At 38.4% G+C, this 17,511-nt stretch overlaps 1 protein-coding gene across 2 annotated transcripts; it reads left to right on the forward strand.

Annotated features, from left to right (window-relative positions):
• Positions 1-12,415: 12,415 nt before the first annotated feature.
• Positions 12,416-15,956, forward strand: LOC114151690 (uncharacterized). 2 transcript variants are annotated; one of them, XM_028029042.1, is made up of 11 exons: positions 12,416-12,683; positions 13,096-13,207; positions 13,400-13,497; positions 13,697-13,750; positions 13,901-13,981; positions 14,120-14,209; positions 14,302-14,355; positions 14,714-14,758; positions 14,848-15,080; positions 15,471-15,645; positions 15,800-15,956. In XM_028029042.1, exons 1-11 carry the CDS (start codon positions 12,446-12,448, stop codon positions 15,928-15,930), a joined length of 1,311 nt encoding a protein of 436 aa, XP_027884843.1. In that variant the 5' UTR covers positions 12,416-12,445; the 3' UTR covers positions 15,931-15,956. The 2 variants fall into 2 exon arrangements, with proteins under 2 accessions (XP_027884843.1, XP_027884844.1); XM_028029043.1 differs by having other exon boundaries at positions 13,700-13,750.
• Positions 15,957-17,511: the final 1,555 nt, after the last annotated feature.

A 17,511-nucleotide genomic window follows, 5' to 3' on the forward strand; every position in this document is an offset into this window, starting at 1 on the left:
CTCTGTCTTCTTTACACTTGGTTTTCAGGAAGTGGAGTGTGCCAGTCAGTTTCACATTGAATAAATGAAGGAGTGAGTCTTTAGGAGCAATTGTCTGGTTTGTGTCATCATTATAGGACCACTTTACAATAAATTACTAAAGGATAAAGTTATTTAAGAATGAATACAATTTAAAATCGTCTAACAGAGAGAAAGGAGAGAGACACCTCTACTCAGAAGTGACAAAAATTGCATTCAGAGATGCAAACGTGGTGTGGGGGTGCTCATGTGCCACTCAAAAAAATAGAAAACAAAAATACATGAAAAAGGTACCAGATGAAATGTTACTTAATACCATACCTAAGATTTGAGGACAGATAGGTGCAGGACAAGCACAGGAGCCATTGTTTTAGAACTCAAAATGTCAACGAAGGAAGCTCCATTAAGCAATTAATTTGGTGTTCCTCCACCTCCAAAGAAAGGCTAGACGACTGAGCCTGAGCCACAAAAGAAGTCGGTGTTCTCAGAAAAGTGGTTGCTGGAGGTCAGCTGGTTTCAAATAACTGATGAACGTACAGAGATGTAATGCAGAATATGCCGTGATAATCCCACTCTGGCAGACAAAAACAGTGCCTGTTATGCAGGTACTAAAAACTTCAGTCATCCAGATTTTTATTAGCAAACCAATAGCATCAGGGAGTAGAGCAAGCAATTGATAATGAAAACAGATGCCAGAGGCCTAGTGGTCCACTCAACAAACGGAAAGAGGAACTAAATGAAGAACATCAAACCCTGACAAAGTAATGTTTTTCTTTTAGCCTTTCACAAGCAAAATATGGACATCCTACGTGATTATATGAGGAGGATATTCTGCTTACAAAAAGATTTCAGGAAACCATATTCTCGAGAAGGTGGAATGTGCATCATCTAGTGCATCATACAGAGAAAAATGTCAGTTTTGACAGGAAAATGCAAGCAGCAGAATTCTGTAGTACTCTCTTCGATGGATCAGCAAAGAGGAAATGATGTACGTTGTTTCTGTGTCCAGTAATGAGGACAAATCAAGTCAGATTTCCTTGGATTATGTAGACTGGAGGGCAAACAGCACAAGACAATGTTGGCAGGCTTGTGAAACTGTTAAACATTTGCTGTTTGATGGAGTAAAAGACAAGGTTGGTCTGTGTATGCATGGACAGAACCGCTTTTAACATTGGAACGTACTGTAAAACACAGTTGTTCCCAAATTGCTTCAACATTAAGAAGGTCTTTCATTAGTTTCTTGCACTGTGCTTGAGTACTGCTGCATGTGAAAGAGGGTTTTCATATTTGAATATCAAAATATACAAGTATCTCTCCTGTCAATCTGACTCTCACCTCTCATCTGCACAGCATTTAGTCCATTCACAACAGTTCACTACAGAGACCTTTGGCCCAAATCAGGTTGGTTGACTTACTGATGCAAGCAGGTGATAGCAAGCTAAACAAGGAGGTCTGGTACTTCCACATTCTCTGCTGTCTATGAAATACAGAAAGACAGCCAGTGTGATGATGATGAGGTTCTGAAGTATAGCAGAAGCTTAAGTCTTTAAAAATAGTAACTTTTGTAAGTTCTGGAAAAGCTGTCATTTAAAAAAATAATATTTTTGGTGTTGGAAAAGCAGATATTTCCACATTTAGTTTTCAGAGCTTGAAACACAGTCATGTTATGAGAAAGTTACAAGGCTTTAAAGGTCAGACATGTTGTTCTGCATTTCTTCTTCAGCCTGCTGTCAACCTGCTTCCCAGTCCACCTGTAGTCCATCTACTAATTTACTAATTTCCCTCCCCCTGCACTCTCCCTCAGATGTCCCATATTGTTTTCTGATAAGCTTTTCTGGTTCCCCTGTCATTTTCCACTCCTTGATCAATATATTTATAGCTTTTTTTGGTTTCATTGTTTTCCTCTGCCTCCTTCCCTTGCAGTTTGTTTATCTCCACTGTTCGCTGTGCTTTAAGTTGATTCTAAGTTTCCTTTTGTTCATCATCTGTGAAAGTCACTTTCATTGGCAAGCTCTCTGCACTTGGGTCCTCATTTACTACCAAACACGACAAAATGTATATCTCTAATTTAAACAGAATAGTGACCAGCAGCCTCGACTTTCTCAAAAATAAAAGTAAAACCAAACAGGTTATATTTTAAGACATTAAATCATTTTGTGCCAGTGAACACAATAACTTAATTATAATTCAATGTCTTACTCTTAAAATGACTCCTCAGAAATGCTTCTAACGCACAGAATTCGACCAGCTTTTTAAAATAAATATCAGGCCTTTTTTATTCTTACCATTCACTGTAACTATACCAGAAAAGTATACATCCTCGTGTCCCTGCTTTTCTTTCCATCTCTTTCATTCTTATCTCTCTGTGTGTTTACAACATACCATTCTCAGTGTCAAACTGCCATCATTGTTCTGACAGGTACTGTAACCGTTCCCTTCCCAGGCCAACTCACCTTTTTATTGGTGCAGCAGTTAAAACCGGGTGCTCTGGGTTGTTTTCTCATTTCTGTTCCATTGGAAACTGTTTTGTTGATAAATGTCCCCTTGATATTTTTGCCATCTCTTAACTCAAATACAATTTAAGGATTGGACAAAGTACAAAATTCGAAGTCAAAACATTAGTTCTGATGAGGGAATTCAGCCGTTACTAATACGCTTTGAATCTGCTTGAAAATGTCACATTGTGTCTTCAAAAAGACAGATATTTTAGAACTACTTCTCTTTGACTTTCTTAATGTGACAAGTTAGCTAATTTATCTTTTTCTATCAATTCCTCCTCATCCCGTAACCATTATGAACTTCCTAGTCTGCTTCTTGAAAACTTTTCTTTTATTCTCTTTTTTTGACGGGGACATTTCTCTAAGAATCAACAAAAATAAAAATCACTGATAAACAGTCACTGCTTCCTTGTAAGGCAGCCAAGAATCTTGCTGGGAGAATGAGTCAGCAATAGCTCATACAAAAGTCAATACTTGGTAAGCCAAACATAATCTCCAAAGTACTTTCATTTCCCCCTAAAATTTAAACTGTAATTTTTGAAAACATATTTATGATCTGTTTAGCTTCTGCTGCTTCTAATAAGAGCATGATAGGACACTTGGCATAGACCCTCCCTCAGTTCAAAAGTGCATACCAATAAATCGTAAATGAATCATCAAGGGAAAAGAATAAGCAGAAGGTTTTTGCCAGCAGGCCAGAGATGTTAAACTGTAAGTTTGTTTTGGGTCTACTCAGACAATCAGCAATTTTGTCTCACTGAAAATGTTCTGCAGTCGCTTTAAGCTCTAACGTCTACATAAAACGATGGAAGGCTGTCAACCTGCAATATACAGGAAAAGTTTAAAATTAAAATTCAAGTTACCATACTATTATTCTTATTATACTACACTACCACACTATGCTTGCATACTTACTATGCAAAATCCCAGACGTGGAAAGTTTACTGGTGTGGTGGCATAAAAAGCTCAAATTCATCATCTTAATGAGAACTTCAAAGTGGCTCAAAGCAAAATTAAATTTCAATTATAAGTTTAATGCAGAGAATCCACATTGATATTTCAGTTTTGGAATGAGTGAATTGGGGGAAAGTGTTGGAAGCCTCCCACGGTTTTCCCCATTGTTCTTCCACAGTATCGTACGTCTGTTGCCGTGCTTTGTTTCCACTCATGCTTCCTCTGTTTTATTCAGGACCACACAGCACAACTGGCTGTGACTCAGGGCTAAATTGAAACATCGAAGTGGAGTTGCTGAGTGGATAAAAAGGGACTAGAGATGATTTCTTTTTCCCCCCGCACACTTGTGTTGCTTTGACTCATCACATTTTTTCCATCTGTAAAGCCGTGGCTGATCATATTCCCTGTTTACACTTTGTTTCTGACTTGTGAAAGGCAAAATAGAGTTAAATTTGGATTTACTGAATTTGACACTGTGCTCTTTTGAATCCTCGGGGGTATTTCTCTTTTTTTTTTATTTAACGTCCTGCAAATGGCATTGAAGACAAATGGGATAATATTTTTTTTGATGAATGAGTTTGACATAATATTAAGAGGCAGCTTTCAACAACATCATCATAAAGAGTTCAACTGATGAGGCTTTAAAACAACTGGCCATATCAGCGGATGACTCGGAGGCTGTCGGTGAACGAAAGGGAAAAGGACAACAATAACAACCCAACAGGGAATCATGATTAGTTAGAGGTCTATAGCAGGGGTCCCCAAACTCGGTCCTCGAGGGCCGGCATCCTGCATATTTTAGTTCTCTCCGTTGTTTAACGCACCTGGATCCAATGATGGCTCATTAGAAGGCCTAAGAAGAACATTGACATGCTGAAAAGGTTGTTGGTTCTACCAGGTCGAGAACTAAAACGTGCAGGATGCCGGCCCTCGAGGACCGAGTTTGGGGACCCCTGGTCTATAGTGATATTGGCATATTGCATTACAAGCCATGTTGTACCATATGGGTTGAAAAATCATGTGCATGTGAGACATGCAGGCTGTATGTAGCTAAAAAATTTACACTTAAACAGAAACAAAAAGTATTACGCATTTTTTGGAGTGGTTTGGATCATTGTCCTGCTGCACACCCTCGGTGTGCTTCACGTTAAGGTTGCAAACCACAAATCTTACTTTAGGATTTTCTGCTAACATGTATAATTAATTTTCCAGTTAATAACTGTAACTCACCTAGTTTGTGAAGAAACAAATCAGCCCCAGACCATCACTCTGCCACCACCATGTTTAACTATCAGCCTGTACCACTTCGAACCTCCTGGATGAGTTATTGATGTGTTCTTAGAGTAATTCCGGTAGGTCGGACAGTTCTGGAAAGGTTCACCACTGTTTCCATTTATGGTTTACTGGGCACCACTCTTCAAGGTTTCAACTGCTGAACAGACATAGCTAGTCAAACTGGATGGTTGCTGAAACAATATTTCAGATTTCTGCACCAGACCGTTACAGCAGATCATTCTTGCCAACAGACGTCACTACCTACAATAAGTCTTTGAAGAATTTTAATAAATATGAGTTACAACAACCTTTAATTTCCCTTTCATTCAATGAAGTATTTTTGAATTTGAAATCAGGATTCAAGAGTGTGAAGTGTCTGTAAACTTAAATCATATTAATCCAAATGCCAGTTAATGCTAAGTCACTGGAGCAGCTGGTCAGCAGACCTAAATGACCTCCTTATTTGACAGAGAGACTATTAAGACAGGCCAGTGAAGGCTGTTAAAAACCTTAGAAATACCCAAAAGAATTTTAAAATGAACTCTAAAATACAGAGGTGGAGAGAAGCCAGAACAGGTATAATGTGCTCTCTTTTACGTGTTCCTGTTTAAAGACGTGAAGCAGCATTTTACCCCAGCTGCAGACTTTGGCGGTCTAAATCACCTGGAGGTCTCTGAGCTCTGGGTATATTTTCTTTCTTTAACTGATCATACTCAGTTGCACATTTTCTTGTAATCTGAGTATTATTTTTTTCTTATGTTGTAAATTTACCCTTAATGCAGTCTTATTTTATTTATTTATTTGTTTTTTTTACCTTTGTGTGAATATGCATGTTTCAACTTAAATTAATTGCTGCTGTGACACTTGGATTTCCCCACTGTGAACAACAAAGGATATTTCTGTTCTATTCTCTTCTCCAAGCTGCTTTGTCTGCATGTGAACCCATCATCCTGCTTATTCATAGCAATGGCCCTCTGTGTGATTGCTACAACTTCCTTTATTGATTTGTAATCCTAATAACCAAACTCTGACCTTTCTCCAATATTCTCCCCTGACAGAGTGATGGATGGAAAATAATGTTTATTATAAAGATGGGAAATTTTCGGGGAGGCCTGCAATCTCAAAGAATCCTAATGCCAATCAGTCTTTAAATAGGCGGTTAGGAAACACCGGCCAGAGCATTTGAAGCCTGGGTATCTCTGGCTTGTGCTCTTAACTCTGGGCTTAACGTGAGACCAATTTAAAGGGAACTATTTTTAAATTGAACCTTGAAGAGGAAGGTGACAAACAATATTTACCTACTATGAAGCAGGACTGTTGCCTGCCGACAAACAACAAATTGTAAACAAACACTGAGGGCAGCAATGAAGAGGCCTGCTACATGTTCTTCTAGAAGGAAGCAGATAAATTAGTCATTGGTCAGATGTCGTTTGGTTTTACCAAAATTGAACAAGACGAGTGTTTTGAAAGCCATAACATTATTGTAGAAAAATTACCGGAGAGGGAGATATTTTATTATTCAAATGTTGATGTGTCTTGAACTGCATCACGTGTAGTTTGGTTCAGCTTCAGTTTTGTGTCTATTGACAATGCAATTGCCTCAACACCTAATAACTGGTTTTGACGCCCTTGTTAGCAACAACTACCATCAAGAACTTATGAAAACTGGCTTTTCCATCTCTACTGAGAAATTTTGCATAACTCTCTTTTGTGGAATTGTTTTATTGAGTTATATTGAATCTCAATAGACTGTCAGAACCCTTAAATGGTTTAGTTATGTATTTTCGAGCAGTTCAGAAGCTTTCTGACGTGCTCGGGACCTTGAACCTGCTGCATAACCAAAGTGTGCTTCAACTAAAGAACTATTAGTATTTTCTGGTAGAGAGAACAATTTACATTAATTGCACCACTACCTCATTTCCTGAAGCAGAGAGCAGCCTAGACCACCACAACCTCACCAGCATTTTTGACACCTGTTATGATCTTTTCAGGAATTTTGTTTTAGCTTTATTCCAGATGTAATGGGAAACACGCCTTCCAAAAAGTTTTACTCTTGCTGGGTCAAGCCACATTTTAAAAAGTCTTTAAGACCAAGTTGTTGTTTTTTTTTTTGGCAAATGTGAGATGAATCTTTTTGTTGCAATGGTTTTGGCTTCTGAAGCCAAATATTGATGCTATTTTTTTCAAAGTCTCCTACTTTTTGTTGAATCACAAACATTGAGTTTAATGCAAGTGAGGATTATAGATGTGGCTCTGGATTGTTTTGACCTTCTGGATAAGATGCCTGTGTGCTCTTGGAGAAGATTTAGAAGCTTCTGAGCTGCCATTCCTGAATCCAAAACTAAACTTACCATAGAATCTGTGGGGTCAAATACAGGGGTCATGACCCACAGCTATCATTCACACCGATAAACTTAAAGAAGAACTTAAAGAACATGTGAGGTTGAACTTCTCTGCATCACACTCAGGTCTGCAGGACCAAACAGCAATAAACTTTCAGAGTCCTGACGTAGGCCAACATCCGGCCTGATTTGAGTGGCCTGCTGCATGTAAACAGCTTTTCTACTGTGTCACACCAATTCCCACAGCAGCTGGTTCCTTCCATTGTTCCCTACTGCAGAAGAAAGCATCATGAGCTGGACAGCAACACCTCTCAAGGGTGTCCCCAGAGCAACCCGGAGGGCCTTTTTCACACAGTTCATCTCAATTCATGTCAGGAAAATGGATGCTGAGCTGGTAATGGAGAAGTCAAAGATACTGAGGCTATGAAATGTAAAACAGAAGATATAAATCAGAAACCTGTCAGTCAGAAAAGTCTGTAGATGGCTATTGATGTTAGAGTGAGGAACTAGACTCAAACGCTGTTGTTACAGGTTAATGTGAAAAATGTCTGAAAGTTTTTTCTAATAGTTGTTAGTTATCCTCTAAAAGGTTTTAAATTTATTTAAAATTTGTTGTAAGGAAATGGACTTTTAGTGCCTTCTACAATTTCAACATGCATTGAAAAAGATCTAAAGACGAATCCAGTGAGGTGGAGAAAGAAGAAATGCTTTCTGAGTGCATTGTCTTGGAGAATTACTAAACTGGAACCCTACAGAAGGATTTAAAAGCACTCTCGTGTGAGCCCAGTCTGATCACATGTGACCAGTCTTAATCCGAAGGAGAGTGATCACTTATGACAAAAAATGTAAATTGAAACACAAAAATTAAGACTGCTTTCGGTTAGACATAATATCCCAGATAGCACATGATGTTAAATCAACGTTGAAAAATAGTTAGAATCGTTGATTTTTGGTTGAAGTCGACAAATGACGGTGGATCAACCATCAAACAACCACCCAATCAAACCGTTGAAACTGTGACATTGAATCAACGTTGTTTTGTGGTTGAAATCTGATCACTGAAATGCCGAAGTCTGATCAATGGTTGATTTTTGGTTGAAGACGACAAATGACGGTGGATCAACCATCAAACAACCATCCACCTCTAGCCAAGTAACCAGTGTTGAAACTGTGTCATTGAATCAATGTTGTTTTGTGGTTGAAATCTAATGACTGAAATGCCGATGTCTGATCAACATCTGATCAATATTGAATCAATGTCAGCTGTTTTGCCTCACCCCTTCCCCTCCTCTCCTCCTCATCAGAGCTCTGGGTCAGAGCATTTTATTACTGAGCGGGGGTTATCACATTTAAATTAAGCACTGTAGAGGATAGTGGGTGCTGATTCCTTTCTGTACATTTTCTTACTTGTTCATAACAATTCTCACTGACTGTGTGTGTGTGATATATTGACACAAAAACATCTACAACTTACTAAAAGGAGTGGAGCGGTCCACCCCCACCGTTTACATGAGTGGGATAGCCCAACCACACAGCTGCTTCGCTGTTGGCTTGTTGGAATATATGTTAATTCAATGTTGAATTACCATCACAAAGGTTGCATGTTTGGTTGAGGTCGACAACTGATGGTGGATCAACTATAAAACAACCATTCAATTCTAGCCAATTAACATCCATTGATTGAAATGCCAAAATTGAATCCAGTGTTTTTCAGCACCGGCACCAGGCACACTGCCCTGCAAGTTTTAGGCATTTCCCTAATTCAGCACACATGATTTTAATTGACATCTAATTAACAGGGTTTTGCTGAACTGAAAACACGCAGGTCAGTTTGATTGAGGACAAGGTTTGGGAAAGAACTACCCAGATAGCACACGATGTTAATTCAATGTTGAATTATTATCACAAAGGTTTCATGTATGTTTGAGGTCGACAATTGATGGTGGATCAACTATAAAACAACCATTCAATTCTAGCCAATTAACTAATGTTGAAACTGTGTCATTAAATCAATGATGGTTTGTGGTTAACATCAAATAAATGAAATGCCGCCAACGTCGAGTCCAGTGTGTTTCAGCACTGGTCCTCCAGGCACTACAAGTTTTAGGCATTTCCCTAATTCAGCACACATGATATTAATTGACATCTGATTAACAGGGTTTTGCTGAACTGAAAACACGCAGGTCAGTTTGATTGAGGACAAGATTTGGGGAAGAACTAGTAATCTAAATGTACTAAAAGTGGAGGGGTGTTTATTACACCCCTCCACTTCACTCTCACATTCTAACCCCCAACCCCTCTCCCTCCACCCTTCACCTCTCACCTGGCTTGTCTACCCCTCAACCTCCCTCCCCCTTTCTACTCTCTTCCTCTCCTCCTTTGACTCCGGGTGAAACTACTTTTATTTTTTGTGAGGGTTACTCACATTATAATTTAAGTAGTATGTGTTGGTAACATTGGGTTGTAATTCTGTCCTGTACATCTTCTTACTTGTCTGTAAATGTTATGACTGACTATGTATGTGTGATATGTTGACACAAAAACACATAGAAGTCACTAAAAGGAGTTAGGTGGTCCACCTCCCCCATTTCATGACTGGTATGTCCCAACCACATAGCCCCTTTGCAGCAGGATTGGTGCAACCTGTTTCTGAATTTAATTATTCAACCCCCAGCACTTTTGTGGTAAGTGTGGCCAATCTACCTTGATCTTAACCTATTTATTATAAACCAACTGCATTGTGTTGCGCTTAAGTTGCAGCTTGGTAGGGAAATAAGCAGTGATGGCATAATTATGTTGAAAAACTAACTTTAAATCAGATTTTGATAACACTAAAGTTGGGTTGTACACTTTGTGAGGTCTCAGGATGCTTGGTCCTGCTATAGTGAGGCATTTGCTTATGCTGGTATTTTAAAATGAACAGTAACTTTCGCATTATAATAATTGCCTTTCTTGATATGGATCTAATTGTACAAATATGTTTCGGCTTGTTTCATCTTGCATATTAAAATGCAGCATTTTATTCTGAATCTCTTCATCTCCTTTTTTTATTTTTCCAGCTATATTTAAATATAACAGCTTTGAAGAAAGAAGACAATTGTAGGTAAACAGGTGCAGTTTGTCTACATTAGAGTAAAGCACCACCACACTCTTTAAGATGTCGGCTTCTTCTCGGGCTAAAAGACGTAGAGTTAACAAATTATTGAAAGAGACAGAGCAGCAAATCCTCACCGAGTATAAGTTAATGCTAATCCAAGGAAGAAACAGGAGAAATATCATGTTGCAGCCTCTTGTCAGTGCAGGTTGGATGTACTACCTTTTCAAGATATTTCAGACTTGCCACTAAACAGACGACTAACTATCAGTGCTGTGAATGAAAATACTGACTTGCCAGGTGAGTCAGAAGCACATTTTGAAAGTATAGTGGAGGATGAGCTTGACAGTGATGACAATAATGATTTGCTCAGGACAAGTTTAAAGTATTGGGCAACATCCTATTCAATCTCTCTGGTTGCACTGTCATCTTTGCTGTCTATTTTGACAATGTTTCACCCTACCCTACCAAAAGATGGGAGAACATTGCTTGGAACACCCAGAAATGTGCCCATCACTACAATTCAAGGGGGAGATTATTATCATTTTGGAATAGTCAAAGGGGTGCTTTCACGGTTGGCATGTTTGTGTGTACCATCAACTATGACTACTTTTAATATCCAGTTTAATATAGATGGCTTACCTTTATTTAAAAGTTCCAAACTTCAGTTTTGGCCCATACTTGGATGTCTGACATGTGACTACACAAGGTCCCCATTTGTTGTAGGCATTTTTTGTGGTCTAAGCAAGCCAGTGAGTGTTTTTGAGTACCTGGCTCAGTTTGTCAAAGATCTTCAGAATGTATTGTGTAATGGCATTATTTATAATGGTAAGCAATTTAATGTAGAAATTTCTGCCTTTATTTGTGATGCGCCGGCAAGAGCTTATATTAAGCAGGTCAAAGGATTCAATGGCTATTCAGGTTGTGACAAATGCTTTCAGGAGGGTGTATGGATGAATAAAATGACATTTCCTGAAACAAAGCATAAACTTAGGACAGACTCCAGTTTCTCTGACATGGTTGATGAGGAACATCACATTGGAAAGAGCCCTTTATCTGGTTTAGTTAAGATGGTTTCTATGTTTCCACCAGATTACATGCATGTCTGTTGTCTCGGAGTTACAAGGAAAATGCTTCATATATGGTTAAAGGGGAAACATTTAGCAACAAAGTTTCCTTCCCAAACTGCAGCAGGCATTTCAGATAAACTCCTAAAGCTACGTTTCTACACGCCTTCTGAGTTTAACCGTAAACCAAGGGGACTGTCGGAGATAGATCGGTGGAAAGCTACTGAGTTCCGATCCTTCATGTTATATTGGGGTCCTGTTGTTTTGAAGGATTCACTCCCCAGTGAGCTGTATGACAATTTTATGTTGTTTTCCGTTGGAATGTACATGTTGCTGTCCCCTAGTATATCTGAGGAAATGTTAGCCTTTGCACAAAAGTTGATGGTTGCTTTTGTTGAACACTTTGGGGAATTATATGGAAAAGATGAAATTGTGTACAATATACACCAGCTTACTCATTTGGCTGAAGAATACAGGAGGTTCGGCAATCTAGATAATATATCAGGATTTCCTTTTGAGAATTGTCTTGGTCAAATTAAGCATCTTCTACGCAAGCCACATCAGACACTACAACAGGTAGTTAAAAGGTTGTCTGAAACCTCACATGTTGGACCCACATGTTCTAGAGATTATCCAAAGTTGCTTAACATCCACATTGATGGTCCAGTCCCCACACAGTTTATTTCTTCACAACAGTACAGGAAGGTCTCCACTCATCGGTTTACTTTGTCCACAAAGAAAGGAGACAATTGTGTTGAAGTTGGAGATGGATTTGCATTAATAGAGAATATTATTAAATCAGAAGAGGATACATATATAATCGTCAGAATGTACGGACACAAACAGCCATATTACATGTATCCCTGTGAATCATCATACATTGGCACATACAAAGTCAGTGGCTTGAAAGAAAATATAGGGGTAGTTGGACTGGCCTCTATCAAGCGCAAATGCCTTCTCTGTCCAGACATGGATGGTGCCATTGTAATACCACTACTTCATTTAGCATAGTCATGCTGCCCTGCCAAAGTGCAGTATCTGTAACTGAGATGTATATCATGGCATAAATTACCTAAAAATAACATTTATCTAATTCTTACCTGTGCAAATAACATGTTTGACTGGCCAAAAACTACAATGTCTGTAGTGCACTTTGGCTTTGAAGAGTGAAATGGGGATGACCTGTAAGGAGATATCATGAGTAGTTCTCATTTCATCCCTAGCCCTTCGAAGATGAGTAGAGAGGCACTGTGGTCAGTTGTACAGTTCCCAAATGGTGGGACAGCAGTAGTTCTAGAGAGCTGGTTTAAAGCTGAGGAACAGACGCTGTTATGGCCCCCAAAACACATAACACTCAAGAAAGCCCTTCGAGACGGAATGCAACCAGACGACAAATGGATCACCTATACGGATGTACGAGTCCTCATTACGTGTGGTGAGTAACTGGTGCAACACATGCACAGCTGTTCTACACAGTCGTGCTGTCATGTTATAGATAAATCAGCTCAATATTTTCTTCTTTTCACGTATGTTTATCTATTGGGACATGACATTACAGATGCAAAGGTTTGTTTAGGAGGCTACATTAAACCAAGTAAACAATATATATAATTATAATAAAGCGCTGGTACCTCAGAGGTCCAGCTGAGATGTTTTGTGTATGTAAAATCAGAGAAGACAAATGTGAGGAGGCAAATAGTGATTGGCCAGAATGAGATGATGTATGATAGTAGCGCTTCACACAGGTGTGATTGTTCTGTTTTTTGGGAGTTGGGAAGGAGCTGTTAGGGTAGTTCTGCACTGGACTGCAGACATGCAAATTGGCATTTACCCTCTGCTCTTTACAGAGACCCTTGATGAGGCGAAAAAACGAGAGACAAAATATAACACCACAATGTGTCCAACATCTGAAATTGAATCTCATGATGAAGGAGCTATCCGCCAAAAAAGAATATCCAGGTACATTACTAACTTTATCACAGTGATAACTTTCCCTAGGGCGTTGCAACTAGAAAATAACAACCACTGCTAAAAGGATGGCTCAAAGTGGCCAGAGTGTCCATGTATTCAGACGGTAGCCTTGACTAATAAGTGTAGTATCTTAACTACAGTTGTAATATTCATATAGTGTATTATCATAATGTTTTGTAGGCCAAATCAGCAGTTTATGCATTCTGATTCTGAAGACCATCAGAGTAGCAGTGCAAAAAGAAAGCGTTTTGCCAAACCACCTGATGTTGGATGTCCAGGTATTGTTTCCTTTATATTGACACTATGCTCACTTCTACACAGTCAAAAAAGAAATTACATATAACAGTGTACCAATAAAAGGACATTTTAATTTGATTGAAATTGTGTTTCTTGCTGAAATTGTGTATAGTTTTAGCACTTAGAGCTAAAACTAATTGTGTATAGTTTTAGCTCTTAATTATTTCCTATTTTTCTTAGTAGATCTTGTTGCTAGCAACTACCAACAATCACTAGCTGATGAAGTTCTTAATGGTGAGTCGTCAAGCAGTCTCATAAGACTGTGATGTCAAAGCAATGCTTTAAATATAGAGCAGTCAGCTGAATGTAAGTCTCACATTTTCTCATATGGAAGGTTACAGTAATAACCTCACTGCTTTGTGTATTTCCTACTTTGTGTTCAAGCTGAGATGCCAGGTTTTGCTACAGCCCACTGTGTCCAGTACCACAAGTTGCAGAATCCACAGCGACAAAGTACAAGTATTGGTATGATACTGTACTCTTTCAGTAATAGTGATGGGTATCTTAGTGATTCTGGCTAATTAGTTAGTTTGATCAAACATTTAGATTATGTATCTTGTGTTTACACTTGTAAACTATTGCGAAATGTAACTATATCTACAGGGTTGTCTGGATGCAGCTCAAGGCAGTATAACCATCGCCCTGGTCTCTCACAATGTGCACAAAATAGGCTGCCATTGGATATATCACAGAGTAACCCACTTTACTACATACATATACAGTGATCTGTGTTGACTAATGAATTCACTTTAGCTAAGTTTTTGCATTTCTTATTCACTTAAAAGCAAACTCCGACCTGAATGATGTATTGGATTCAGCGCCTAATCAAGGTTTCGAAGGTATCAAGACAGTCATCCAACATTTGTAGACATTTTGTGATCTGAATGTGTGAGGTTGTGTCTATATTTGAACTGTGGTCATTGCTCACATCTGTGTGAGCAATGACACCAACTCTTTAAATGCTTTGACACTTATGCATTATTTTTTAAAGGCAAACATAACACAAAGCCCTGACAGTATTTTCTTTTTGCCATTGTGATCTTGTGTATTCCACTCATCAGAGTTCTCTCCTGATTAGATGCAGAAATGTCCTTATCTATAAAAGATCTGTAGGAAACATTTCACACCTAAAGAAAGTCGGTGTCATTTTGGCACCTAACCTTTAAACTTCTGTGCATGAATATTTGTGTTTTGCAGATGCAACCACACAAAGGGCCAGCAATAATGGGCAGCTTTTGAGAGGCAAGTCTATTGGACATAATGTATTTGTAATGTGTCATTTTCAGGTTATTTTGATGTTGCACTTAAAGATTCTTAATGTTCTCCTGAAGACCTCGCTATCCATAAGATGACATCGATGCTTGCTGAAGCTCTTGTGATTGTGAAGGATCTATCCAGAGATGTCCAATTCATTAAGAACAATTTGGCTCAGAGTAACATTACACCAGGTAGCACACAAGGACCAGCAAACCTTGTACTCCCCTTCCAGCTGCCAATTGAAAGTGAAGAAGATTTCAGTAAAGCAGAGTCATTACTGATTGAAGAGACAGTGCGTCAAAAGATGGTAATTCATTTGAAAGACTGATCAGCATCAATGTAGATTATGTCAGTGTGAGTCTTTTTCTAAGGGCAAAATGTTAGCTCTTTAGCTACTTGAACACAAATTGTAATCTACAAGTTCTGAACATGTCACAGAGCTTGTAGATGTGCTATTTATGAAACATTTTGCAATTATTCACATAGATGATTTAAATTTTGACCTAACCCAAATTGGGACCAGGATGGTTAATAACGCTAATATCCATGACCATGAATGAACACTATGGAGTGGAATATCAGTGCATAAGCATAAATACAGTATCAAAACAAGGTTATGTCTCTGCTGTGTTTTTAATTTACATGATATAATGCTGCTGTGTAATGCTATGCCTTCATGTACTTGTCTCTGATGTAGATTGCTCGACTGGCTCTAGTAGGAGGCACCAATTCAGCCAACATGGTAAGAAGAATGTTGACAACTTGTATGAGAAATGCCCTGGCAAGTCAGTTCAACTGGGCTGGGAAGAAACATAGGCATTCCCAGAGTAAAAAGCCATTCAAGGACACAATCCTGCAAGAGTGCATATTAGGTGAGCTTCCTCTACTGGAAAAGGGCTTTGAATTTTAATTGTAGGAAATGAGACTGTTGGTGAATCAGAATCTAAACAAAGTGAGGGTATGGGATAATAAGAAATTTTATGTGAGATACCCTCTATCGTAATGATGTTCTTTTGTGTCTTTCAGTTGCTGCTCGTCAATTCGAACCAGGCCTAACTGATCAAAATTACAGCGAAACAGTAAAGAAATGGTTTCGCTATGCACCAGACCGGGAGGGAGGCATTGAAAGGCAACCAAAGGGACGGCCAGAAGACTGAAATTAAATAAAATATTTAAGCACTGCCATGGTATTTTTATGTGGTTTATTTCAGGATGATGGTTATGATGGTTGAATAAACATTGATTGAATGCAGAATCAACACAAATGTGCGTGCAGAACCACGTTCAGATGAAGGTTGAATCAACGTTGATTCCTAACCTATTCAATATAGAATCAACCCGAAATATGTGTGCAGAACCACAGTCGAATGACTGTTGAATCAACATTGATTCAATGTAGAATGAACCGAAATCCGGATGCAGATCCACGTTCAGATGAGTGTTGAATCAACATTGATTAAACGTAGAATCAACCGACGTGTGCAGAACCACAGTCAGATGACTGTCGAAGCAACATTGATTCAATGTAGAATCAAGACAATTCCGGATGCAGATCCACGTTCAGATGAGTGTTGAATCAACATTGATTAAACGTAGAATCAACCGACATATGTGTGCAGAACCACAGTCAGATGACTGTCGAAGCAACATTGATTCAATGTAGAATCAAGACAATTCCGGATGCAGATCCACGTTCAGATGAGTGTTGAATCAACATTGATTAAACGTAGAATCAACCGACATATGTGTGCAGAACCACAGTCAGATGATGGTTGACTCAACATTGATATAATGTAGAATCAACATTGATTCATAACTGATTCAATGTACTATCAACACAAATATGCATACAAGTTGACATACAGATGATGGTTGAATCAACATTGATATAATGTCAGTTATGGTTGAAACCCTAACGTTGATTCAACATACAAGTCACCGACCACTTTCAATGTTGTTTCAATGTCAGCGTTCAACGTTGATTCAATGTTTCTGGCTGACATTGATTCAATGTTGTTTCAATCATTCTGTGCTATCTGGGATGTCACTGGACACAGTAAAAGAGGAAGCACTTTTACACTGATGAGCATGTAGAACTTCAGTTACAGTTCTCTAAATTACTAGCACCAGAATATTGTATATTAGGAAGTCATCTGTGCATTATGTAAAACTCACCTTTCTCCACATAATCTGTCAATGTTTGACTCATAAGGGTTAAACTGCACCACAGTAATGGAGCAGTGAAAATGCTATTACTAAGATATCCTAATCGCACCTTTCAAACTCTACTAGTCCATCAGCAGCAGGTCCACCTATTTAAATCTTTTCTCTGAAAAGTCACTTAAAAGTAATTTAGAATATTCGTACTGCAGTGACATTCTCACATTGAGATGAGCAGATATCTTACAACCAAAATTCCTCATTGGCTTTGAAAATCAATATAAAGGCCAATAGTTATTTACATGTATTTCATAATTAAAAGTTTAGTAGTTTTTTTTTTTCTAGCTTTAAACTATATTAACATTTTCGCTTCAAAAATCAACTAATTCATCAAAACAGTTCACTTTATACACCACTTAAATTAAAATACTATTTTGTGGTATATGCAACTGATTTATTGATCTATTTAACTTTGTTTTGTTGGGGCTTTATTTTATGCAAAATGTCTTTACTGACTCTGACTAGCAAAACTAGAAACATTGCTATCAATACACTTTGATGGAGGTCAAAGTTACTTA

The sequence above is a fragment of the Xiphophorus couchianus genome, chromosome 10 (assembly GCF_001444195.1).
Source record: "Xiphophorus couchianus chromosome 10, X_couchianus-1.0, whole genome shotgun sequence".
NCBI lineage: Eukaryota > Metazoa > Chordata > Actinopteri > Cyprinodontiformes > Poeciliidae > Xiphophorus > Xiphophorus couchianus.

Coding starts and splice junctions, on each gene's coding strand:
- LOC114151690 (XM_028029042.1), top strand. CDS start 12,446: ATGAGTAGTTCTCATTTCATCCCTAGCCCTTCGAAGATGAGTAGAGAG. Junction 14,210..14,301: donor GCCATTGGATATATCACAGA/GTAACCCACTTT, acceptor TTCACTTAAAAG/CAAACTCCGACCTGAATGAT. Junction 14,356..14,713: donor GCCTAATCAAGGTTTCGAAG/GTATCAAGACAG, acceptor TGTGTTTTGCAG/ATGCAACCACACAAAGGGCC.